The following is a 25,528-nucleotide window of genomic DNA, read 5'->3' on the forward strand; positions in this document are numbered from 1 at the left end:
GTGATAGGACAAATGGCAATGGATTAAAGCTGGAAGAAGGGAAATTTAGGCTGGAGATTAGGAAGAAATTCTTCAGAGTGAGGGTGAGGAGATGCTGGCACAGGCTGCCCAGGGAGGTTGTGGATGCTCCCTCCCTGGAGTTGTTCAAAGCCAGGTTGGATGAGGACTTGAGCAACCTGTTTTAATGGGAGGTGTCCCTGCCCATGGCAGGGAGTTTGGAGTAGATGACCTCTAAAGTCCCTTGCAGCCTTGTTCAAGCAAAGCCTGGATGAGGCACTTAGTGCCATGGTCTAGTTGACTGGATAGGGCTGGGTGCTAGGTTGGACTGGATGAGCTTGGAGCTCTCTTCCAACCTGGTTGATTCTGTGATTCTAAGCCCTGCTGTGATTCTATGATGAGGGACTCCTCTCTTCTCCCAGAGCTGCTCAGAGTGCTGTGGCCATGAAGAAAGGTGGGTGGGTGCCAGTTTCCCCTGCTTCTCACTGCAGCTTGATTGCTGCTTTGAATCCATTTAATTTTTCAAGTGGTTATCAGAAGGAAAAGACCCAGAACCTTTGTTGTTGTAAGTCAGAAGTCTCTCATGTTACACTGCTAGTTCCAGAGAGTGTGTGGAGCCAGACCTCTGCATCTGAAATGGGTTAATGGAAGTGGTGTGATTGGAGGAACAGCAGCATTTGGCCCATTTGGTAGGAAATGACCCCATGGCTGCAGTCATTGTTATCCAGTTAATGGCTAAATTGCTGTGTCTGTTGAGGGGGAAAAAAACAGGGGGGGGGAACCTATGAGAAAACCCACAGAAGAGTCTGCAATGAACGTCAGAAAATGCCTGGAGCAGGCTGCCCTTATCCTGGCCCTCAGCTGCCCTCCAGCACAACCATACTCCACATCACCCAGACAGCTCCTGGCTCTGCCCAGCTCATACAGCCTGGAGCAGAGGTTGGATTTTTGGGGGTATCTGAGAGTCCCTGAGCTCTGCAGAGAGGGCTTAGGGACCTTCTTTAGGGCAGAGGAGTGACACAGAAGTGCCCAAGTCTGCCAAATTGTGTCTGCTTGGAGCTGGATCAAAACAATCAGATCTCTTAAACGAAAATTAATGATATTTCCAGTGGTTGGTTATGTTACAGGAGAGGTTTTCAGCATCTGTGTGGAGGAGGCAGGGGTAGGAAGGTGGATTTATTACTGAGGCATTCAGAGCAGGAGGCTTGGAAGTGTTTCCTTCATCTTGGAAGCAGCCCAGAGGAAGAAACCCAAACAGCCATGCCTGGCTGGCACCCAACTAGTGCCATGGGAAGCAATGTCCACCTCTCCCTGCCTGCACCCTCAGCATCCCTATGTAAACTCAGTCTCCCTGCCAGTGCCCTCAGAATCCTCACCTGCACCCCATCTCCCTGCCTGTACCCTCAGCATCCCTACCTACACCCCATCTCCCTGCCTGCAGCCTCAGCATCCCTACCTGCACCCCATCTCCCTGCCTGTACCCTCAGCATCCCTACCTACACCCCATCTCCCTGCCTGCACCCTCAGCATCCTCACCTGCACCCCATCTCCCTGCCTGCGGCCTCAGCATCCCTTCCTACACCCCATCTCCCTGCCTGCACCCTCAGCATCCTCACCTGCACCCCATCTCCCTGCCTGTGCCCTCAGCATCCCTACCTACACCCCATCTCCCTGCCTGCACCCTCAGCATCCCTGCCTGCACTTCTAGCATCCCTGCCTGCAACCCAATATCCCTCAATGTCTGCACCTCAACGTCCCTGCCTGTCCCCTCATTTCCCTGCCTGCACCCCAGCCTCCTTGCCTTCACTCAAGGTCCTTCCCTGCACCCCCTCTTCCCTGCCTGCACCCCCAGCCCACAGGTGTCAGCTCACTTTTGCCATCCCTCAGTTGCAAGGACCTGGCCCAATCAGGTGAAACGTTGCTGGAGCTCTGCCTCCAGCACAGGAGGGAGAAATCATTTCAGCACCAACTTTCCCTTCTTCCTGTCCTTTATCTGCTGAGCTCCCTGGGATTGAGCTGCTCCCACTCCACATTCCTTGCTGCCCTGCTGGGATGGAGGGAGGAGCAGCATGTTTCAAAGCTCAGTCTCTCCTAAAGGAACCATCTTCACTGTTCCATGCTGTGGAGGAGACCTGTTGGACAACCTCGGCTTTGCCTGGAGAAACCCCGAGGCTCTGTGCCCTGCAGGGTTTGGCAGCCAGGATTCTAAGATGCTAAAAGATTAAATCCAGCTCCTGCCCTCCACTGTCACCAGCAGAGGCCCCAGCTCTGGTGGGCATTCAGGCTCTGGAGATACTGATCTCACTGGGAATTAGAGACCTAAACATCTCTTTCTGAAGTCATTGCTGACTTATGTTTGGTAAAAGCTCTTGAGAGTGAAAGCAAAGAGGCTTTGAGTTGGTTATTTGGGTCAACCTGAGTCCCTGGCTGCCCAGGAAAGTCTCCTGATGCTCTGCCAATGTGGGGCCACAGCTCAGCAGCCAACACTGCCTGCAGCCAGTGTGCTGCCTGGAGGCTGCTGCAGCACAGGGATTTCACAGCATCTCAGAATCCCAGACTGGTCTGGGTTGGAAGGGACCTTTTCAGGGTCATCTCTTCCTACCCTCCTGTAGTCAGCAAGGACATCTGCAGCTAGAGCAGGTTGCTGAGAGCTCCAAACAACTTCACCTGGAATGGTTCCAGGGATGAGGCATCATCTCTCACCTTTCTGGGCAACCTGGGACAGGCTCTCACCACCTTCAGTGTCAAATATTTCTTTCTTCTCTCTGGTTTGAGTCTCCCTCTTTAGCTTCAGATCATCACCTTTGGTCCTGTCACAATAAGCTCTGCTCAAAACTCTGTCCCCAGCTTTGTCATAAGCATTGAAAGGCCACCAGAAGGTCTCCCTGGTGCCATCTCTAGGGAGAAGAGAACCTTCCCTCAGCCTGTCCTTACAGCAGAGGGACTCCAGGTCTCAGGTCATTACACAGAGGAGCAGGGACACTGCTCACTGGAATACTGTGATCAGTTTTGGGTTATCCAGTTCAAGAGAGGCAGGGATCTACTGGAGGGAGTCCAATAGAGAGTTTCAAGGATGACTGGGGGACTTGAGCATTTCTCCCTTGAAGAAGGACTGAGAGCCCTGGGGCTTTTAGGCTGGAGGAGAGAAGGCTGAGAAGGGATCTGATCAGTGGCCATAAATATCTGAGAGGTGGGTGTCAGGATCATGGAATCAACCAGGTTGGAAGAGACCTCCAAGCTCATCCAGTCTAACCTAGCATCCAGCCCTGTCCAGTCAACCAGACCATGGCACTAAGTGCCTCATCCAGGCTTTTCTTGGTCAGGCTCTTTACAGTGGTGCCCAGTAGTGGGACAAAGAAAATGGGAACCCAGAAAGTTCCACCTCAGCATGAGAAGAAACTTCTTTGGTGTAAGGGTGGGAGAGCTCTGGAGGTGGCTGCCCGGAGAGGTTATGGAGTCTCCTTCTCTGGGGACTTTGAAAACCTGCCTGGATGTGATACAGTAGAGAAAGAAAGGTGGTGGCAGAGAAGAGGAAGAGTTCTCTGTGTTGTATCTATTGTCCAAAGACCTTTTCCTTAGCTGCTCCCTACCAGATACTCTCCTGAACGTCTTCTTGGCTATCGCCGTTGACAACCTGGCAAACGCTCAAGAGCTGACCAAGGTATGTGTGAGATTTCTGTTTCTTCCAACTGAGACCAGACCTGCTGCATCTAAAGCACCTCCCAGACACCCTGGAATTCCCTCTGGTTCATGGGGTGTCACTGTTTGCCAGTTAGCATCACAGGGAGGGAACTGGAGGTCTGTTCTTGTTCAGCTTTGTCTCATTTCAGGCTTGTTTCAGGGAGCTGTTTCATGTTTGGTCACAGGGTGGGCAGTGGGCATTGGTGCTATGTGGTGGTGCCCAGGCAGTTCTAGCACTTGCTGTTAGCAGCAGCAAAGGGGAGGCAATTAAAAGGGTTTGGCTGAAGCTTAGAGATGGGAAGACACAGGTGGTGTGCTGCTGCTTTTGCTCTCTCACACTGATGTTTCATACCTTGCTGAGCTTTGGGGTGAACCAAAGGATCAACATCCCTGCTTTTGCTCTCTCACACTGATGTTTCATACCTTGCTGAGCCTGGGGGGTGAACCAAAGGATCAACATCCCTGCTTTTGCTCTCTCACACTGATGTTTCATACCTTGCTGAGCCTGGGGGGTGAACCAAAGGATCAACATCCCTGCTTTTGCTCTCTCACACTGATGTTTCATACCTTGCTGAGCCTGGGGGGTGAACCAAAGGATCAACATCCCTGCTTTTGCTCTCTCACACTGATGTTTCATACCTTGCTGAGCCTGAGGATGAACCAAAGGATCAACATCCCTGCTTTTGCTCTCTCACACTGATGTTTCATACCTTGCTGAGCTTTGGGGTGAACCAAAGGATCTACATCCCTGCTTTTGCTCTCTCACACTGATGTTTCATACTTTACTGAGCTTTGGGGTGAACCAAAGGATCAACATCCCTGCTTTTGCTCTCTCACACTGATGTTTCATACCTTGCTGAGCCTGGGGGTGAACCAAAGCATCTACGTCCCTGCTTTTGCTCTCTCACACTGATGTTTCATACCTTGCTGAGCTTTGGGGTGAGCCAAAGGATCAACATCCCTGCTTTTGCTCTCTCACACTGATGTTTCATACCTTGCTGAGCCTGGGGATGAACCAAAGGATCTACATCCCTGCTTTTGCTCTCTCACACTGATGTTTCATACCTTGCTGAGCTTTGGGGTGAACCAAAGGATCTACATCCCTGCTTTTGCTCTCTCACACTGATGTTTCATACCTTGCTGAGCTTTGGGGTGAGCCAAAGGATCAACATCCCTGCTTTTGCTCTCTCACACTGATGTTTCCTACCTTGCTGAGGATGAACCAAAGGATCAACATCCCTCCTTTGGCTCTCTCACACTGATGTTTCATACCTTGCTGAGCCTGGGGATGAAACAAAGGATCAACATCCCTCCTTTGGCTCTCTCACACTAATGTTTCACACCTTGCTGAGTTTTTGGGGTGAATCAGGGAATCAACATTCTCCAATCAACTCTCTTGGAAACAACTTGCAGAGGCTGTTGTGAAGATCTTCCTGCCTCTCACCAGGTGCAAGAGGTATCTGAGACACCAGCCCCAGTGCAGGCAGAAAGCCAGGTCCTGGCAGGAGATGGAAATGACACAGATGTGACTTTACTCCCTGCACAGATTTAGGCTGGAGCCAAACTTAGAGCCTCATATTGCACAGACATGCTGCAGGTTGTGTTTGTGCTCTGACCTATGTTTGATTTCTCTTTGTAGCATCCTCAGTAGTATTTAGGAGGCAGCAGTAGGGTTTGTTTGCACACTTCCAGCTTGGACACAAACCTGCACACCCTATTGTGCTGCTGTCATCACCTTAAGTCAATGACCTGCCAGTGGCAGGAGAAGCACAGTGCCCACCTCAGCAGTTGTGTCTCACAAGCTTTAGCTTATCTGCTCCATACAGGGTAAGAAGATCACTAACTCTGTGCTTGTGCAGCAGCAAACAAGGATGTGCTCTCTTCTTTAGAGCTGCTGGAAGGTGCAGGGGTTCATGGATGAGCAATGTAGCTCCACATTTCAGGGAGACAGAGAAGCTTCCCTCCCTACTCATTCACAGATTGCATCAGGTTGAAGGAGACCCTCAAAGGTCATTCTGTTGTCAGCAGGGACACCTCTAACTAAATTAGGGTGCCCAGGACCACATCATCAAGTCTTCTCTTGAATGTCTCCAGGAATGGGGCCTCTACCACACCCCAGAGCAGCCTATTCCACTGTTTTACCACTCTCCTTGTAAAGTAGTTCTTCCTCATGTCCAACCTAAATCCATCCTGCTCCAGCTAAAATCCATTTCCCCAGCTGCTGAAGACCAACCCAACAGCCCCCAGTTCAAATCCACATCTCTGCCACAGTTGAACTTCTCTTTGCAAGCTCTCTCCTTCTGCTGTGCAGCTGTGTGACTGATTCCAGCTTCAAGCTTCCACTGGAACCTCTTTTGCTGACAGCTGCTCTCCAGCACAGACCAGGCAAGAGAACTGGTGGCATAATAAATGATCTTGGATCTCCAAGACCATGTTCTGCAGCCCTCCTCTCTTATAAATGCAGCTCAGGGCTGCATTTAATGGATCTCAGTGGGTTGGTTTTTTTTTATTCCCAGGAAGTTTCTCCTTTACAACTCTTTCTGCTCCTCTTAAAGCTCACAGAAATCTCCAGCCTGAAGGCATCATCCTCTCAGGCTGTTGAGGAGATTTATGAGCATCCCTTGGATGTGTGAAGAGAGAGGCTCAGGCCCAGCACAATTCTTGGATAATGAAGCTCATCCTGCCTCTTTCTTCCATCTTTTTAGTGCTTGCTTGTGAATATTTCAGCAGCTGATTGGGAGGGTTAGAAACACAACTTTGTTGATGTTAAGAAAGCCTAATTAAATATAGATGGATTCAGCAGCACTGCCAAACTGTAAAGCTTCTCAAGAAACTCTTTCTTGTATATATATATATATATATTTGTCTGTAATCTTATTTATGATCCCCTCCAAATCACTAAGGCTTGCAAAAGAGGAGGGGAAAGATGAAAGTAATTCAATTATATCTCATACCTGGAGAATGAAGGATTTATTGCTAAGTAAATACAGCCATGCAAAGCCCTCAGAATGGCCTGGAGATATAATTAAGTAACTCAGGAGCCAGTTGATCCCAAGAGGCTTTCTTGACATTTACACTGTAAAACTAATGGAGATCAGTGCCGAGTCTCAGGTGGGAAAACCATCAGCAGTTTGCAGCTGCCTCTTTTGGAAAGGCAGAGCCCTTCCTGGCTAGGCTGCAGAGCCCTTCCCTGCTGGCCTGCAGAGCCCTTCCCTGCTGGCCTGCAGAGCCCTTCCCAGCTAACCTGCAGAGCCCTTCCCAGCTAACCTGCAGAGCCCTTCCCTGCTGGCCTGCAGAGCCTTCCCAGCTAACCTGCAGTGCCCTTCCCAGCTGACCTGCAGAGCCCTTCCCAGCTGACCTGCAGAGCCCTTCCCAGCTGACCTGCAGAGCCCTTCCCAGCTAACCTGCAGAGCCCTTCCCAGCTAACCTGCAGAGCCCTTCCCTGCTGACCTGCAGAGCCCTTCCCAGCTGACCTGCAGAGCCCTTCCCAGCTAACCTGCAGGGCCCTTCCCTGCTAACCTGCAGAGCCCTTCCCAGCTGACCTGCAGAGCCCTTCCCTGCTAACCTGCAGAGCCCTTCCCTGCTAACCTGCAGAGCCCTTCCCAGCTGACCTGCAGAGCCCTTCCCTGCTAACCTGCAGAGCCCTTCCCTGCTGGCCTGCAGAGCCCTTCCCTGCTGGCCTGCAGAGCCCTTCCCTGCTGACCTGCAGAGCCCTTCCCTGCTGGCCTGCAGAGCCCTTCCCTGCTGGCCTGCAGAGCCCTTCCCTGCTGGCCTGCAGAGCCCTTCCCTGCTGGCCTGCAGAGCCCTTCCCTGCTGGCCTGCAGAGCCCTTCCCTGCTAACCTGCAGAGCCCTTCCCTGCTAACCTGCAGAGCCCTTCCCTGCTAACCTGCAGAACCATTCCCAGCTAACCTGCAGAGCCCTTCCCAGCAGATGCATGGATAGATGGCTGGATGCATGGGTGGATGGATGATGTATGGATGGATGCATGTGTGTATGTATGCATGGGAGGGTGGATGGATGGTTGATATGAGTATATATGCGTGCACAGATGATGGATGGATGGATGCTGGATATATGCATTGATAGATGGATGGGTGTATGTATGGATGGATGGGTGGATGCATCAATAGATAGATGGGTGGGTGTACAGATGCATGGATGGGTGTACATATGCATAGATGGATGGGTGGGTGGATGGATGGATGCATGGAGAGATGGGTGTATGGATGGATGGATGTATGCATGGAGAGATGGGTGTATGGATGGATGGATGTATGCATGGAGAGATGGGTGTATGTATGGATGGATGGATGGATGCATGGGAGGATTCATGACGTGTATGAATGTATGCATGGATGGATGATGAATGGGTAGGTGGATATATGCATGGATGGATCATGGATTAATGGATGGGTGGATGGATGATGTATGCATGGATGGATGGATGTGTGTATGGATAGATGGATGAATGGATGGATGTGTGCATCTATGTATGCATGGATAGGTGAGTGTATGTATGCATGGATGGATGATGGATGAGTGGGTGGATGTATGAATGGATAGATGGATGGGTGTACATATGCATGGATGGATGTATGAATGGGTGGGTGTATGTATGGATGGATGATGGATGGGTGGATGCGTGTCTGCATCTATGGGTGGATGGATGATGCATGAATGGGTGTACATATGGATGGATGGATAATGGGTGGGTGGATGTATGTATGTATGTATGATGTATGCATGGATGGGTGGGCAGATGGATGAATGGGTGGGTGGATGGATGTATAAATGGATGATGGGTAGATGGATGGGTGGATGGATGCATGTGTGCATCTATGTATGCATGGATGGGTGCATGGATGGATGATGGGTGGGTGGGTGTATGTATAGATGGATGGGTGGATGCATGTGTGCATCTATGTATGCATGGATGGATGGATGTATGCATGGATATATGGATGATATATGGATGGGTGGGTGGATGGGTATATGATGTTTGGATGGATGCATGATGTCTGTATGTGTATATGTATGTATGTATGAACATCTGTTGGCATCACAGCCCAGAGCTGGCTTCACCCTGGCACCATCACAGTGCTGTGTGCTTCCAGCAGAAGAAGGTGAGCCTGTGTCCCAGCAAGAGCTGGCAGTGTAAACAGCAGGCAAAAAAATGAATTAGTTTTTGCAGTGATCTGCAATCTTTAGATGGAAGGAGCTACAGAAGCAGCATGAAGCAGTCATCTGCCAAAGAGCATGCTTGTTGTCAGGTTGGAGTGGCTGCCTTTTTAGTGACAGTGGCTGTTTGCTGCTGTTGCTGCTCTGGGGTATTGAAGCCAGCAGAATTACTGATGCACCAAGCAGAAAGGAGTTGAAGCTACATATTTTGAAGAGAGAATAAAACCTCTACCTGGTGCTTTAGGTGCACAGAAAGCAAAATCAAGAAGCTTTGAACTTGTGTGATTTGAATGCCCCTGGAGAGTCCTCAAGAGAAGAAACAACTTGAAGATACCTGTGGGATGAAAGGAAAACCTTAAAGACCTTCTTATTTGGGAGCCTCGTTCCTCAAAAGAGCCTTGTTCTGCAGATCCTCTTGATTTACAAACAGCTTCCAAACCATCCATAAATGTGCCAGGAGCTGGCAGCTGCAAAATGTTGACTGCAGAAAGCCTCCAGCAGGGCTTTGTTTTCATGACCTGGTTCAGGTTCTTCATGTACTACAGGAAGAATTTCCTTGTTACAGATTTGCCTAATGTTTGGAAAGGGAGAGAGGGGGGAAAAAAACATCTCTGCAACTGTAATGGTTGCCATTTTTAATTATCATTCACTTCCCATTGTTTGTTTCATCTTCTGAAAGAGAAAAAGGGAAAGGATTTCAGGATAAGGTCAATTTAAGCAAAAAAACCACCAAAGCCAGAGCAAGGAACTGTTTACACCTGTGGTCTCTTCCAACCTGCTTTGTTCTGTGATTGATTCTATGACTTTGCCCTGTGCTGACAGCCTGGCGATGACAACCACCTGCAGCCCACGCCTTGGGGACCCCTTCTTGGTGTCAGTACCCAATGCACATCCTAACCCCTCTCTATTTTCTGCACCAGGATGAGGAGGAGATGGAGGAAGCCACCAATCAAAAGCTTGCCCTGCAAAAGGCCAAGGAAGTGGCAGAAGTCAGCCCCATGTCCGCCGCCAACATTTCCATAGCCGCGTAAGCACCGCTTTGTTGTTTGGGAGCTTGCCTCGTTGGGCTGCTGCTGCTTTGCAGTGTCAATGTATTTGTCTGTTCAAGTGGAGCATCCCATAGTACTCTGTCAGCCCTTTCTTATCACCTCTGTTTACTGGCAGGGCTTTAAGTTGACTGAGCATTTCGGGGCTGATGGCTTAGCTGTGAATTTAAGGGCGTATTTCGGTTTGTTCTCTTTTCCAATGCCTCCTCTCTTGCCTTGCTACAAAGAACTGCATTTTTAAAGGGTTTTTTTTGTCTTTAAGCTGTCCCAGGGTAGGTTTCACCAGGTGAAATTTTGGACTTTGTCATCACACAAAGTGTATTTGTGCACACAATGGATGAACTCCTCCTGTAACGATCTCCGCCTCAAGAATTTAAGGCTAAAGGCATCCTGCTGAATATCAGACTGCAAAGAGTGCTTGGGGTAGCTCTTCCTTTGCTCTTGGAAAGAGTGCTGGGGATCACTGATGGGAATAAGTCACTGGTTTGTAGCTGGAAGCATCCATGTGCAGCTTCAGAGGGAGGGTTTGGACACGTGCACAGAGCCTTTGGTGCCAGAATCCTCAGGAAAACCAGTTCCAAGGGACCCTCAAAGGTCATCTTGTCCAATGCAGGCAGCAGGGACACCTCCAACTAGATCAGGCTGCCCAGGGCCACAGTGAGTTTGACCTTAAATGTCTCCAGGGCTGGGGTCTCAACAGCTTCTCCCCGCAGTCTGTTCCAGTATTTCACCATCCTCACTGTGCAGAACTTCCTCCTGATGTCCAACCTAATCCTCCCCTGCTGCAGTTTCAAACCATTGCCTCTCATCACCATAGGCCCTTCCAAACAGTCCTTCCCCAGCCTTCTTTCAGGACCTGTCAGATACTGAAAAGCAGCTCTAAGGTCTCCCTGGAGCCTTCTCTTCTCCAGCCTGAGCAGCTCCAACCCTCCCAGCTTGTCTTCACAGGAGAGCTGCTTCAGCCCTCTGATCATCCTTGTGGCCTCCTCTGGACCCTCTCCAACAGGTCCATGTCTCTCTTGTGTTGGAGGCCACAGCACTCCAGGTGAGGATCCTCTCTCTCCATCTCTGGCCATGCTGCTTTGGATGCAGCCCAGGCTGCCATTTGCCCTCTGCACTGCAAGAGCTCAGTACCAGCTCCTGCCCAGCTTTTTGTCCAGCAGCATCTCCAAGTCCTTATCTGCAGGGCTGCTCTCAACCCCTCATCCCCTGAAGCTGGAGAGGGGCCTGGAGCACAGCCCTGTGAGGAGAGGCTGAGGGAGCTGGGGGTGTGCAGCCTGCAGCAGAGGAGGCTCAGGGCAGAGCTCATTGCTGCCTGCAGCTGCCTGCAGGGAGGCTGTAGCCAGGTGGGGTTGGGCTCTGCTGCCAGGCAAACAGCAACAGAAGAAGGGGACACAGCCTCAAGCTGTGCCAGGGCAGGTCTAGGCTGGATGTTGTTAGGAAGTTGTTGTCAGGGAGAGTGATTGGCATTGGAATGGGCTGCCCAGGGAGGTGGTGGAGTCTCTGTGGCTGGAGGTGTTGAAGCCAAGCCTGGCTGGGGCACTTAGTGCCATGGTCTGGTTGACTGGATAGGGCTGGGTGCTAGGTTGGGCTGTCTGAGCTTGGAGCTCTCTTCCAACCTGGCTGATTCTATGATTCTGTTTTATTCTTACCATTTTGCTTTGCCATTGCTGCTTTAATCAGCTCCCATTTGTGCCTGTGTCTGTTGGCTGGTTTTAAATGTGATCCTTTCCTTGCAATCATTTCCTGACCAGTCTTGGAAAGGAGTCAAATGAGGGCTCTTTGCTCTGGTCCTTGGATGAATTTCCTGGCCCTGTGATTTCCAGAAGCCAGAGAATGATGCCTGTTTGCTTCTCTCTTTTTCATCAGATCACTGCATGAGGAGATTTCTTAGGAATCTGAATGAACACCAAGGCTTTAAATGGAGCTAAGCCTTCACACTGCATGGGCTGTTACTTAAAGTAACCTTGTTCCATGCTTCCTTTCACCTGATTTTCAGTAGCACAGAACCACCTTGGTGAAATGTGATGGAAAGTGAGTACAAAATCATCACAGTATCCCAGTATCACCAAGGTTGGAAGAGACCTCACAGCTCATCAAGTCCAACCCTTTAGCACAGAGCTCAAGGCCAGACCATGGCACCAAGTGCCACGTCCAGTCCTGCCTTGAACAGCTCCAGGGACGGCGACTCCACCACCTCCCCGGGCAGCCCATTCCAGTGTCCAATGACTCTCTCAGGGAAGAACTTTCTCCTCACCTCCAGCCTAAATCTCCCCTGGCACAGCCTGAGGCTGTGTCCTCTTGTTCTGGTGCTGGCCACCTGAGAGAAGAGAGCAACCTCCTCCTGGCCACAACCACCCCTCAGGTAGTTGTAGACAGCAATAAGGTCTGCCCTGAGCCTCCTCTTCTCCAGGCTAACCAATCCCAGCTCCCTCAGCCTCTCCTCGTAGGGCTGTGCTCAAGGCCTCTCCCCAGCCTCGTTGCCCTTCTCTGGACACGCTCAAGCATCTCAATGTCCCTCCTAAACTGGGGGGCCCAGAACTGAACGCAGCACTCAAGGTGTGGTCTAACCAGTGCAGAGTACAGGGGCAGAATGACCTCCCTGCTCCTGCTGGCCACACCATTCCTGATGCAGGCCAGGATGCCACTGGCTCTCTTGGCCACCTGGGCACACTGCTGGCTCATGTTCAGGCGGGTATCAATCAGCACCCCCAGATCCCTCTCTGTCTGGCTGCTCTCAGCCACTCTGACCCCAGCCTGTATCTCTGCATGGGGTTGTTGTGGCCAAAGTGCAGCACCCTGCACTTGGAGCTATTGAACACCATCCCCTTGGACTCTGCCCATCTGTGCAGGCAGTCAAGGTCCTGCTGCAGAGCCCTTCTGCCCTCCAACCCAGCCACATCTGCCCCCAGCTTGGTGTCATCTGCACACTTGCTGATGACTGACTCCATGCCCTCATCCAGATCATCTATGAAGGTGTTAAAGAGGATGGGGCCCAGCACAGATCCCTGAGGCACACCACTAGTGACAGCTGCCAGCTGGATGTGGCACCATTCACCACCACTCTCTGGGCTCAGCCCTCCAGCCGGTTCCTAATGGAATGGCTCAGGTTGGAAGGGACTGGAGAGATCATCTGCTCTACCCTCCCTGCAGTGGGCAGGGACACCTCTCAACTAGAATTGGTTCCCAAAGGTCCCATCCAATCTCGCCTCGAGCACCTCCAAGGAAGCATCGACAACCTCCCTGGGCAACCTATTCCAGAGTCACTACTCTTACACTGAGGAACTTCTTCCTCAGATCCAGTCTAACCTTGCTCTCCCTCAGCTTCAAACCATTCCCACTTGTACTCTTAGGAACAGTCTCCAGCCTGCCTGTAGGATCCTTTCAGGTATTGGAAGGCAGCTCTAAGGTCCCCTCAGAGCATCCTCTTCTCCAGGCTGAACACCTCCAGCTCCTTCAGCCTGTCACAGGAAAAGTCCTCTAGGATCACTGAGCCCAACCTATCACCTAACCCTCCTAATTAACTAACCCATGGCACTAAGTGCCTCATCCAGCCCCCTTTAAAACAACTTTTGAACACCTTTTGTCCTCACAGCAGAGGTGCTCCAGCCCTTGGATCACCTCTGTGGCCTCTGGACTCGCTCCAACAGTTCCATGTCCTTCTTCTGTTGGGAACACCACAGCTGGATGCAGTTTTCAAAGTGAATCTTGGATGGTTTTGCTTATTTGGCCTCAGACTGGATCTGCCCAGGAGGTAATGAGGCTCACAAAGGAGCACAATCTAAAGTGTAGCTTCTCACCATGACGACACTGTGCATGCTGTGTGGAGCCATCAGCTAACCACCCTCCCCTGACTTCTGGTTCTGTCTACTTTAGAGTCAGTTTGGAGCTTACCAGGTCATTCAGAAAGCTCAGAGGGCTTTAATTTGGAAGTTAAATCATGCTCAGGTCAGTAGGTTGATGACCAAATGGGTAATGACACAAAGGAGAAGGCAAGGGAGAAGTTTGATGTTTGGTGAGGCAGAAGTAGATGTGTGCATGGCTTAGCTGGCTCATGAGCCAGAAGTTTGCAGATGAATTCATGCCAAAGCAATTGATTTAATACATAAATACATCCAGAAGGGCTTAGCAGCTGTGGATGTCAGATATGCAGCATGTATCCCTCAGATGTCTCCTTTCAGGGATGATGATAAAGGAATGCTGTCCAGAGGGACCTGGGCAGGCTGCAGAGGTGTGCCCAGGCCAACTTCATGAGATTCAACAAGGCCAAGTGTAAGGTCCTGCACTTGGGTCAGCACAATCCCAAGCACAGCTCCAGGCTGGGTGGGGAATGGCTGAGAGCAGCCCTGAGGAACAGGCCCTGGGGGTCTGGGCTGATGCAAAGCTCAACCTGAGCCTGCAGTGTGATTACAGCCCAGACACAACCCTGTGCTGGGCAGCAGCCAGAGCAGTGTGGGCACAGGGCAAGGGAGGGGATTCTGCCCCTTGGCTCTGCTCTCCTCACACCCCACCTGCAGTCCTGGGGGCAGTTCTGGAGCTCCCAGCACAAGCAGGACATGGAAGTGTTTGAGCCAGTGCAGAGAAGGCCACCAAGATGCTCAGAGGGCTGCAGTAGCTCTGCTGTGAGGACAGGCTGAAAGACTTGGGGCTCTGCAGGCTGGAGAAGGCTTGGAGGAGACCTTGGGGTGGCCTTGCAGGATCTGAAGGGGGCTCCAGGAGGGCTGGGGAGGGACTATTGACAAGGTCTGGTAATGACAGGAGGAGGAGGAATGAGTTTGAAGTGGCAGAGGGGAGATTGAAACTGGATGTTAGGAAGAAGTTGTTTGCAGTGAGGGTGGTGAGACACTGGCACAGGCTGCCCAGGGAGGTTGTGGCTGCTCCCTCCCTGGAGGTGTTCAAGGCCAGGTTGGATGAGGCCTTGAGCAACCTGTTCTAGTGGGAGGTGTCTCTGCCCATGGCAGGGGGTTGGATGATCCTTGAGGTCCCTTCTGACCTAACCCATTCCATCATTCTATGATAAGGACCCATATCTGACAGCTAAGTGTACCTCATTTCTTATGCTCTCAAGTCACACAAAAGTCCTAAAGATGAAGCAGGTGCTGTGTTGATGGCAAGACTTGTGAGCTCAAGCCTCTGATGCAATCCAGAGCTGGACATGCTCAGCATTTTACCACTCTTGGCATAGCTTGAAAATGGCATTTTTGGCACCTGCAGAGCTTGGGTGCCCCTAGATGGGTGTTGAACAGGGACTGGAAAACCTGGGCTGAGCTGCCAAAGATCATAGAATCAAGCAGGTTGGAAGAGAGCTCCAAGCTCAGCCAGTCCAACCCAGCACCCAGCTCTGCCCAACCAACCAGACCATGGCACTAAGTGCCCCAGCCAGGCTTAGCTTCAACACCTCCAGCCACACAGACTCCACCACCTCCCTGGGCAGCCCATTCCAATGCCAATCACTCTCTCTGACAACAACTTCCTAACAACATCCAGCCTAGACCTGCCCTGGCACAGCTTCAGGCTGTGTCCCCTTCTTCTGTTGCTGGGTGCCTGGGAGAAGAGCCCAACCCCACCTGGCTACAGCCTCCCTGCAGGCAGCTGCAGGCAGCAATGAGCTCTGCCCTGAGCCTCCTCTGCTGCAGGCTGCACACCCCCAGCTCCCTCAGCCTCTCCTCACAGGGCTCTGCTCCAGGCCCCTCCCCAGCCTTGCTGCCCTTCTCCAAACACCTTCCAGCACCTCAACAGCTCTCTTGAGTTGAGGACCCCAGAACTGGACACAGCACTCCAGGGGTGGCCTGAGCAGTGCTGAGCACAGGGGCAGAATAACCTCCCTTGTCCTGCTGCCCACACTGCTCCTGAGCCAGCCCAGGATGCCATTGGCTCTGCTGCCCACCTGGGCACTGCTGCCTCCTCTGCAGCTCCTCTCTCCCAGCCCCCCCAGCTCCCTCTCTGCCTGCCTGCTCTCAGCCACTCTGGCCTCAGCCCTAGAACCATGTCCCAAAAGTGCTATGTCCACACATTTCTTGAACACCTCTAGGCATACCTCCTGTCTCCACAGTCCATCTGCACTGGCTCTTCTCTGCCATTCAAGCCTCTCTTCACAACTTTCTCCAGGAAATGATCAGTTGATTACATCACTTGCAAAGTGTCACTTCCTAGAGATAAGGAAGTGGCTGCTCCTCGAGTCAGCCTGCTTGGAGGACTCAAGCAGGTGTCTTCACCTTTACAAATGCAGTAGGCTTCTGCATGAGCCACAGACTGTCTTGTGGTTGTTAGGTCATAGAGTGGCTTAGGTCTTCTCTTCTCCAAGCTGAACCCCCCCAGCTCCCTCAGCCTGTCCTCACAGCAGAGCTGCTCCAGCCCTTGGATCATCTCTGTGGCTTCCTCTGGACTCACTCCAGTGGTGGTGTCAAGGTATCTGTTTGGTAACAGCATCATTATAGCAGCAGTGGTGCTGAGGTACCTGCATCCTGATTGCAGTGATGCTGAAGCACCTCCACTCTCACTGCAGTGGTGCTGAGGCACCTCCCCTCTGACTGCAGTGGTGCTGAGGCACCTCCCCTCTGACTGCAGTGGTGCTGAGGCACCTGCACCCTGACTGCAGTGGTGCTGAGGTACCTGCACCCTGACTGCAGTGGTGCTGAGGCACCTCCCCTCTGATTGCAGTGGTGCTGAGGCATCTCCCCTCTGATTGCAGTGGTACTGAGGCACCTCCCCTCTGACTGCAGTGGTGCTGAGGCACCTCCCCTCTGACTGCAGTGGTGCTGAGGCACCTCCCCTCTGACTGCAGTGGTGCTGAGGTACCTCCCCTCTGACTGCAGTGGTACTGAGGCACCTCCCCTCTGACTGCAGTGGTGCTGAGGCACCTCCCCTCTGATTGCAGTGGTACTGAGGCATCTCCCCTCTGATTGCAGTGGTACTGAGGCACCTCCCCTCTGACTGCAGTGGTGCTGAGGCACCTCCCCTCTGACTGCAGTGGTGCTGAGGTACCTCCACCCTGACTGCAGTGGTACTGAGGCACCTGCACCCTGACTGCAGTGGTACTGAGGCACCTCCACCCTGACTGCAGTGGTGCTGAGGCACCTCCCCCCTGCCTGCAGTGGTACTGAGGCACCTCCCCCCTGCCTGCAGTGGTACTGAGGCACCTCCCCCCTGCCTGCAGTGGTACTGAGGTACCTGCACCCTGACTGCAGTGGTACTGAGGCACCTCCCCCCTGCCTGCAGTGGTACTGAGGCACCTCCCCCCTGCCTGCAGTGGTACTGAGGCACCTCCCCCCTGCCTGCAGTGGTACTGAGGCACCTCCCCCCTGCCTGCAGTGGTACTGAGGCACCTCCACCCTGCCTGCAGTGGTACTGAGGTACCATCCACCTGGCAGCCGACTCCAGGTTGCTTTGTAGCTCTTCCTTCCTCCATCTCCCAGGCTCTCTATCATTTGCCTTTTGCCCCACCAAAGGGATTGAACTCAACAGATTTGCCTGCCTACAGTGTGGGTTTTCACCTGGTGAACTCCATCCTGAGGGGACCTTTTTTGGTGTGTTGTGGGTTTTGATGGCTTAAGAGCTGGGCTGGGGCAGTGCTCTCATCTCTGTTGCAACCTTTGGTTTAAAGCAAAGCTCTGCCTCAGGCCTGCTGCTGAGTTTTCAGCTGGGGCCACTGTTTCAGCCTTCTTCTTTTCACTTTGTTTTGGTGATTTATTTCTGTTTGTTTGTTTTCTGTTTAGCATTTTCCTTGCTTTGTTGTTTCTGGAGGTGAGTTTCTGGGTTCCCTCAGTTTGCCCAGCGTTGTCTTTAAGACCCTCTCTTTCCTTCCAACACTGAAAACCACTCAGCCTCTGCAACCCAGAGGCTGCACAGACCTGATGGGTCTCTAGAGCAAACCCATTGGTGCAGCTTCCTTGGTGGCCAGAATGGAGGAGGGGGCTAAAGGGCCCGATTCTGCAGGCAGTGGATGTGCAAAGCACTTTGTGATGCTGCCAGAAGGGGAAAGCTGTGAGGCTCCTTCCTCTGGGCCACACAACGACCTCGATGAGAACACAACTTGATCTTTACCCTCTTTGTCTGACCCAAAGCCTGAGCTCCTCACATTTGGCTTCCTCCTCCACCTTTCCTATGCCAGCCAGAGATGCACCAATGGCCAGTACAAAAGGGGCTGTGATAAGCACACCCAGCCCAGCGTGGACCAGCTGGAGAGGACATGAGCCATGGCTCCCCTGGCATCCAGAGCCACATGTGTTTTCCAGTGGCCTCAGCCAAGTCTTCAGTGCTAAATTCCTAGGAACCCACCAGGCAGTCATGCTGAAGTCCTGCTGGGTGAAGCTTTTGGTCATTGGTAGGGTTTGGAATTCCATGGTAATGGGTTACAGTGGTGGCCAGACCCAAGGAAGTGCAGCATTCTGGATGGGGCAGAACTTCCCAGAGGTGGTGGCTGAAGCTTTGCTGCCAGCAGCACAGGCAGCTCGTGCAGGGTGGGCACCAAACGCAGCTTGTGGGGTTGCCCACCACCGACCTTCAAAGTGCTTCCCAGGCAACCTTTCACCCTCTAGAGACCTCTTCTTCTCTCCAGACTCTGAGCAGGTTCTGCTGGTCCTTCCCATGGTTGTTCCAAGCAGTTTACACTTTGCATGCTGCCTGCCAATGTGACCACTCCTTGGAAGAGTGCCCAAAGCAGCTACAGGCGGCACAACATTTCGCACTGACTCCTCAGGGTCATCTGTCCCTTTTGTACAGGTCTGGGGACAAAGGGGGGGAAGAGTTGCTCTGTTTCTCTCCAGGACATTTTCCATCTGAGGTTCCATATGTTCCTTTTGTCTTGGAAATGCTGTGGTCTGTTTCCAAATGCCTGTTGGGCTTTGGGTGCCTAACAGGACACAGCAAGAAGCGCGCTTGAACCCTCAGCCTGCAGTGCTGGGTGATGTGTAGACTAGAAGAGGTGTTCTTCTCTTGCTGGCTTGTGATGTCTTCCCTTCCTTTCTTCCCCTGAAGTGTGTTGGTGTGTGAGGTAGTGTCACTCTTCCCCTTAGCCTCCCTTCTCTTGCTTTTGCTGTTGGTGTGGTGGTGACTCAGCTACACCTAAAGATGCTTTCTTGTGCTCCAGCCCTGGCGGATGGTAAGTAGCAACCAGCAAAGCTCAAGTACTTCTGCCAATGGATGTGGAAGAGGAAGCTGTCTTTGCTCCATGGCTTTACACCCTGCAGTTCCAGCCCCAATTTACTCCAGTTTATGCTTTCAAAAGAAAGGAAAATTGAAGGCAAAAAAAGCAAACTCCAGCAAAGGGAGCAGAGCAGCAAGCCTGGAGTGCTGCAGGGCTTGCATAACGTTAGCTGGCCAGGTGACAGGGATGCTTGGCAGGAGCAGAGAGTGGCCTCCACCCTGCACTGCACCAAAGCAGGCAGGGATAAATGCAAAAGTCCACTCAAGCCTCCTGATGAGGGAGGTTGAGAGCTGCTTTCAGCAAAAGAAAGCCAAACTGCCACAGGTATTGTACAAGTGGGTACTACCTTAAAAGTAAAGGAGGGAAACCCCCAGTACCTTCTCCTCCAGTTCTTGTGCCAAAGAAATTTCTTACCTGGGCTTGAAGCATTTGAGCAGCCAAGGGTTTGTTCCCTGAAGCTTTTAGCTGCCATCCCCAGGGTCAGCATTCAGCCAGAGAGTGAAAGGGGATCCAGCTTGAGCAACCTGGAAACTGTCACAGAATCAGCCAGGTTGGAAGAGAGCTCCAAGCTCAGCCAGCCCAACCTAGCACCCAGCCCTGCCCAACCAACCAGACCATGGCACTAAGTGCCCCAGCCAGGCTTGGCTTCAACACCTCCAAGCACAGAGACTCCACCACCTCCCTGGGCAGCCCATTCCAATGCCAATCACTCTCTCTGACAACAACTTCCTAACAACATCCAGCCTAGACCTGCCCTGGCACAACCTGAGGCTGTGTCCCCTTCTTCTGTTGCTGGTTGCCTGGCAGCAGAGCCCAACCCCACCTGGCTACAGCCTCCCTGCAGGCAGCTGCAGGCAGCAATGAGCTCTGCCCTGAGCCTCCTCTGCTGCAGGCTGCACACCCCCAGCTCCCTCAGCCTCTCCTCACAGGGCTCTGCTCCAGGCCCCTCCCCAGCCTTGCTGCCCTTCTCCAAACACCTTCCAGCACCTCAACAGCTCTCTGCAATGGAGGAGCCCAGAACTGGACACAGCACTCCAGGGGTGTCCTGAGCAGTGCTGAGCACAGAATAGAAGAACCTCCCTGGTCCTGCTGCCCACACTGCTCCTGAGCCAGCCCAGGCTGCCATTGGCTCTGCTGCCCACCTGGGCACTGCTGCCTCAGCTTCAGCTCCTCTCTGCCAGCACCCCCAGCTCCCTCTCTGCCTGGCTGCTCTCAGCCACTCTGGTCCCAGCCTGTAGTGCTGCTTGGGGTTGTTATGGCCAAAGTGCAGAACCCTGCCCTTGGCCTTGTTCAGTCTCATCCCCTTGGCCTTTGCCCACCCATCCTATAATTTACTTGAGAAGCAAGCAGGGTGTGCCCAACCCCACTTTGCTGCTTCAGTTTAGTTTGACATGGTCTGAAGAGAAACACTGAAACTTAGGCAAAGTGCTTCAGCTGAGGCTGTTGAGCAGATTATTTGCCCCAAGCCAAACTTCTATGGTGCCCTTGAGAATTTCTCTTAAATTCCTTGCAGGTTTCATGACCTCTGGATTTTGGAGTGATATATTTATCCTGGGCCTGTGTTCCTGTTCAGAACAATCCACGAGTTTGAAGTAAATGTTTGGTTAAAGAGCATCAGATTTTAATGGAACCTTCTGGTTTGCAAGTCTTGATTGATAACAGATGGAAACTCTCATGGAAGCAGGAGGAAAATCCCACTGTAGCTGGAAAGGCACATTCAGGAGGGGAAGGGATTTTCTCACCATGAGAGTGGTGAGAGGCTGGAATGGGTTGCCCAGGGAGGTGGTTGAGGCCCCATGGCTGGAGGTGTTTGAGGCCAGGCTGGCTGAGGCTGTGTGCAGCCTGCTCTAGGGTAGGGTGTCCCTGGGCATGGCAGGGGGCTTGGAACTGGCTGCTCCTTGTGCTCCCTTCCAACCCTGACTGATTCTGTGATTCTTTTCAGTCTTGAGGAGGGTTCTTTGGGGGATGCTAGTAAGAGTGGTGAGGTGCCATGGTCTGGTTGACTGGATAGGGCTGGGTGCTAGGTTGGACTGGATGAGCTTGGAGGTCTCTTCCAACCTGCTTGATTCTGTGACACTGGAACAGGTTGCCCAGGGAGGTTGTGAATTCCCCCTCCCTGGGGGTGTTCAAGGCCTTGAGCAAGCTGATCTATTGAAAGATGTCCCTGCCTGTGGCAGAGGTTTGGATCTGGATGATCTTTTAGATCCCTCCCAACCCAAATCCTTCTCTGAATCTAGAAATCTGAGTAGATTTATCAAAGTTATTCCTTACAACTGTGGCAAAATCAGTGCCTCAAGCCAAGAGCTAGCAGGATGTTTAGAATCCTGGGTTTCTGGAGATTCCTTGCCAAGGAATAAACTTCTTTGCTGTGTAAGCAGAGATTTCTATATGTAGGACTCCCTCCAGGCAGTGGTGTTATACAGACACTGGATGGAGGAGAATATGCAACATTGCTTGTGAACTGAAACAGGCTCCTTCAGTAGGGTGTAGAGCCCTGCCCAAGCTGCAGCAGACCTCCAGTGGTGAGCCCAGATGAGCAGCACTCAGGCAGCCTGAGACCAGGCACAGCCCCATGCCCATCAGTGGGCAGAGGTAGGTGACTCTGAAGAGCAAATCCAAGGCAGGCATTTGCTGCCCAAGCTGCAGTGAACCTCCAGTGGTGAGCCCAGATGAGCAGCACTCAGGCAGCCTGAGCCCAGGCACAGCCCCATGCCCATCAGTGGGCAGAGGTAGGTGACTCTGAAGAGCAAACCCAAGGCAGAGCATTTGCTGCCCAAGCTGCAGCAGATCTCCAGTGGTTAGCCCTGGCAAGCAGCACTCAGGCAGCCTGAGCCCAGCCACAGCCCTATGCCCATCAGTGGGCAGAGGTAGGTGACTCTGAAGAGCAAATCCAAGGCAGGCATTTGCTGCCCAAGCTGCAGCAGACCTCCAGTGGTGAGCCCAGATGAGCAGCCTGAGCCCAGGCACAGCCCCATGCCCATCAGTGGGCAGAGGTAGGTGACTCTGAAGAGCAAATCCAAGGCAGGCATTTGCTGCCCAAGCTGCAGTGAACCTCCAGTGGTGAGCCCTGGCTAGCAGCACTCAGGCAGCCTGAGCCCAGGCACAGCCCTGTGCCCATCAGTGGGCAGAGGTAGGTGACTCTGAAGAGCAAATCCAAGGCAGAGCATTTGCTGCCCAAGCTGCAGCAGACCTCCAGTTGTGAGCCCAGATGAGCAGCACTCAGGCAGCCTGAGCCCAGGCACAGCCCTGTGCCCATCAGTGGGCAGAGGTAGGTGACTCTGAAGAGCAAATCCAAAGCAGAGACCAAGGACAAGCAGCCTGACACCAGCTACTGGGGCTCAGGTGGATTTTGGTCCTTGGGATGCAGCCCAGGGTCCTCTCTCCATCCCACGCTCTCCTTGTGCCCAGCATCACAGGGCCAGAGTGGAAATCAGCATCCTGCTCCCACTCAGAAAGGATAATTTGCAGCACAGCTGTAAAAAAAAGAGAACCCCCTCCTTGTTTCTCCAAAGACCTCTACCCTGAGGCCCCAAAGATGCCTTCTGCAGAGGACTTTCGCTGCGCGAGTGCAGCTCGTGGAGGCGTAAGGTCCAAATATCACCGTGTGGCTTTTGACTCACCTTTTAATTTCCCCCCCACCCCCTTTTGGCTCCTCTTTTATTTTGACCCTTTGGTTCTTTCCCTGTTAACTAGAAGGTGTCTGTGGCTTCCACACTTTCTGAAGCTTGCCTGATCTCCTCCCAAGATGCACGCTGCAGCCTGCATTCGATAGGACACAGCCTTTGTGCGAGTCTCTTCCCGACGTCTTTTGTGTTGGGTTTTTTTTTTTCCTCCCCACTTCTTTTTGTTGGTTTTTTTTTTTTCCCTTTTCAGTTCTTTTCTTTTTCTTTTCTCACTTTTTGTTTCTTCTTTGTTTGTTTTGTTTTTTTGCATGTGCAGTTTTGTAAAGCAAACTCGAGGTGCTGTATCTCGCAGCTCGTCAGTCTCCAGCGTTAATTCACCGTGAGTTGCTCTCTGTTCTGATATTCACTACATGGAACTTCTTTTGGGTTTGGTGCTTTTCTATCTACCTCTCTGTATTTCCCAACCCTCTTTTCCCTTCTCCTTCCCTCCACTTCCCCACTTTTGTTGTCTCCACAAACCAAAACTCATTCCCATCCCGGCGGAAAGCCTCCAGACCAACCTACGCTGGAAGGACTGGAAGCTGTTGCAGCGTTGCCATCTGATGCTTGTGGTGGTTTGATTGTGAGCAACTCTGTGGTGCTTCCTACATTGACTCTGTGATAGTTTTGATGTTGTTGTTGTTGTTGTCTCCCCTTCCTTTGTGGGTTTTTATTCCTCTTAATTATTTTCCTTCCTTTTATTTTCCTTCCTCTCCCATCTGCCCTCCTTTGATGGTTGGTCTTGTTCTTGTATTCCTGTTCTCTGTGTTTCTTCTGTGCTGGGCTGATGGCTTTGGGGTTCCACCAGTGTTTGCACTTCTGGCTCAGTGGGAGAGTGGGAGCCCACCAGGAGTGGAACTTTAAAAGGAGTTGTTGGAAACTGGACCCAAGTGGAGACCAAATTGCAAAACTGCATCCTTGGGAGCATTGGTTGGGTCTGTGTCCCCCCCCCCACCTGCTCAAGATGGAGCTTACAGCTACACCTCTTCACTGTGAGGCTGCTGGAAGCCCTGGAGCAGGCTGCCCCAGAGAGGTTGTGGAGCTTCCTTCTCCAGACACCCACCTGGACGCGTTCCTGCGTGACCTGCTCAAGGTGCTCCTGCTTTGGCAAGGGAGGTTGGGCTCGATCCTCAGAGGTCCCTTCCAACTCCTACCAGTCTATCATTCTATGACCTTGTAAAACTGAGGCACTCAGCAAGCTCCTATGCACTCGTGGCTGGGCAAACAGTGGTAGAGCTTCCCTTCCCCCCACGCCCTTCTAACCACCAAACCTCGCTGGCTTTGCTGTGACTCGTGGGTGCTCTGCCACCGAAGCAGGTTTGTAGGAGAAGCCATTGCTCCCTGCTGACTAACACAACGAGCCTGGTCATCAGCTGCTCATCAAATCCCTCCCAGTGTCTTTGCTTTGAGTGATACCTTTGCCATTTGATGTTGTCTTTCTTCTTTAATGCTTTTGGAGAGACAAGTAAGTGCCAACCTAACGCGCGCGGGTTCCTCCTTGCGTGCACCGCGGCAGGTACCGAAGGCATGGTGAAGCAAAGGAGGTTTGCCATCAGCTTCCTCACCTCTTCCCTTTTCCCTGGGTGTTTTGGGGTGGGTTTCTTTTAGGGGGGGAGGTTCTGGTTCATTGGTGGCTCTCAGATATGTTTGTGTTAAAAATACATGGTGTGATGTGTGAGCTAAGCTTCTGTGACCAAAGGTGAGCTACAGAGACTGGCAAATGTCACTGTGAGGTGTCTGAGAGGTCTCACAGGGCTGGGAGAGTGAAAATTAGGGGAATGAAGTAGACCCAGGCAGCTTTTGGCTTGTTTCTTCCAATGCCTTTCTTGGATGCTGGGGTTTTAAAGGGAGGGATATTCAGAGAGAGCTCTGCTGCCCTTCAGCTCTCTCTCAGCCTGCCTTACCCCTGTCAGGAGTGAGAGGATGGTGGAAGGAGGTGATGAAGGAAAGGGTGAGGTGTCCCACCAGCTTCCTGACATCTTTCTTTTTGCTTGGGTGTTGTTTTTGGGGGGGTTCTGGTCCAGTGGTGACTCTCAGATATGTTTGCATGAAGTGGTGACACTGCATTTCTTGGATGCTGGGATCTTAAAGGGAGGAAGGTGCAGAGAGAGCTCTGCTGCCCTTCAGCTCTCTCTCAGCCTGCCTTACCCCTGGCAGGAGTGAGAGGAGGTGATGGAGAAAAAAGTGAGGTGTTCTACCAGCTTCCTGACATCTTTCTTTTTGCTTGGGTGTGTTTTTTGGGGGGGATTCTGGTCCAGTGGTGACTCTCAGATATGTTTGTGTTAAAAATACATGGTGTGATGTGTGAGTTAAGCTTCTGTGACCAAAGGTGAGCTACAGAGACTGGCAAATGTCACTGTGAGGTGTCTGAGAGGTCTCACAGGGCAGGCAGAGTGAAAATTAGGGGAATGAAGTAGACCCAGGCAGCTTTTGGCTTGTTTCTTCCAATGCATTCCTTGGGTGTTGGGATCTTAAAGGGAGGGAGGTGCAGAGAGAGCTCTGCTGCCCTTCAGCTCTCTCTCAGCCTGCCTTAGCCCTGGCAGGAATGAGGGGATGGCGGAAGGAGGTGATGGAGGAAAGGGTGAGGTGTCCCACCAGCTTCCTGACATCTTTCTTTTTGCTTGGGTGTTGTTTTTGGGGGGGTTCTGGTCCAGTGGTGACTCTCAGATATGTTTGTATTAAAAATACATGGCGTGATGTGTGAGTTAAGCTTCTGTGACCAAAGGTGAGCTACAGAGACTGGCAAATGTCACTGTGAGGTGTCTGTGAGGTCTCACAGGGCTGGAAGAGTGAAAATTAGGGGAATGAAGTAGACCCA

General features: G+C 52.1%; 1 protein-coding gene across 16 annotated transcripts in view; it reads left to right on the forward strand.

Annotated features, from left to right (window-relative positions):
* The window catches only part of CACNA1B (calcium voltage-gated channel subunit alpha1 B), a 482,132-nt gene that overhangs the window by 306,424 nt on the left and 150,180 nt on the right, over positions 1-25,528 (forward strand). For 11 of the 16 annotated variants that reach the window (XM_064171600.1, XM_064171605.1, XM_064171604.1 and 8 more), the window contains 3 exons: positions 3,591-3,658; positions 9,778-9,884; positions 22,988-23,050. In XM_064171600.1, the coding sequence (XP_064027670.1) occupies positions 3,591-3,658; positions 9,778-9,884; positions 22,988-23,050 (238 nt within the window). The remainder of the gene's footprint in view (positions 1-3,590; positions 3,659-9,777; positions 9,885-22,987; positions 23,051-25,528) is intronic. The other 5 variants (XM_064171608.1, XM_064171610.1, XM_064171611.1 and 2 more) reach the window with 1 other exon arrangement.

The sequence above is a fragment of the Pogoniulus pusillus genome, chromosome 35 (genome assembly GCF_015220805.1).
Source record: "Pogoniulus pusillus isolate bPogPus1 chromosome 35, bPogPus1.pri, whole genome shotgun sequence".
In the NCBI taxonomy this organism is placed as follows: Eukaryota; Metazoa; Chordata; class Aves; order Piciformes; family Lybiidae; genus Pogoniulus; species Pogoniulus pusillus.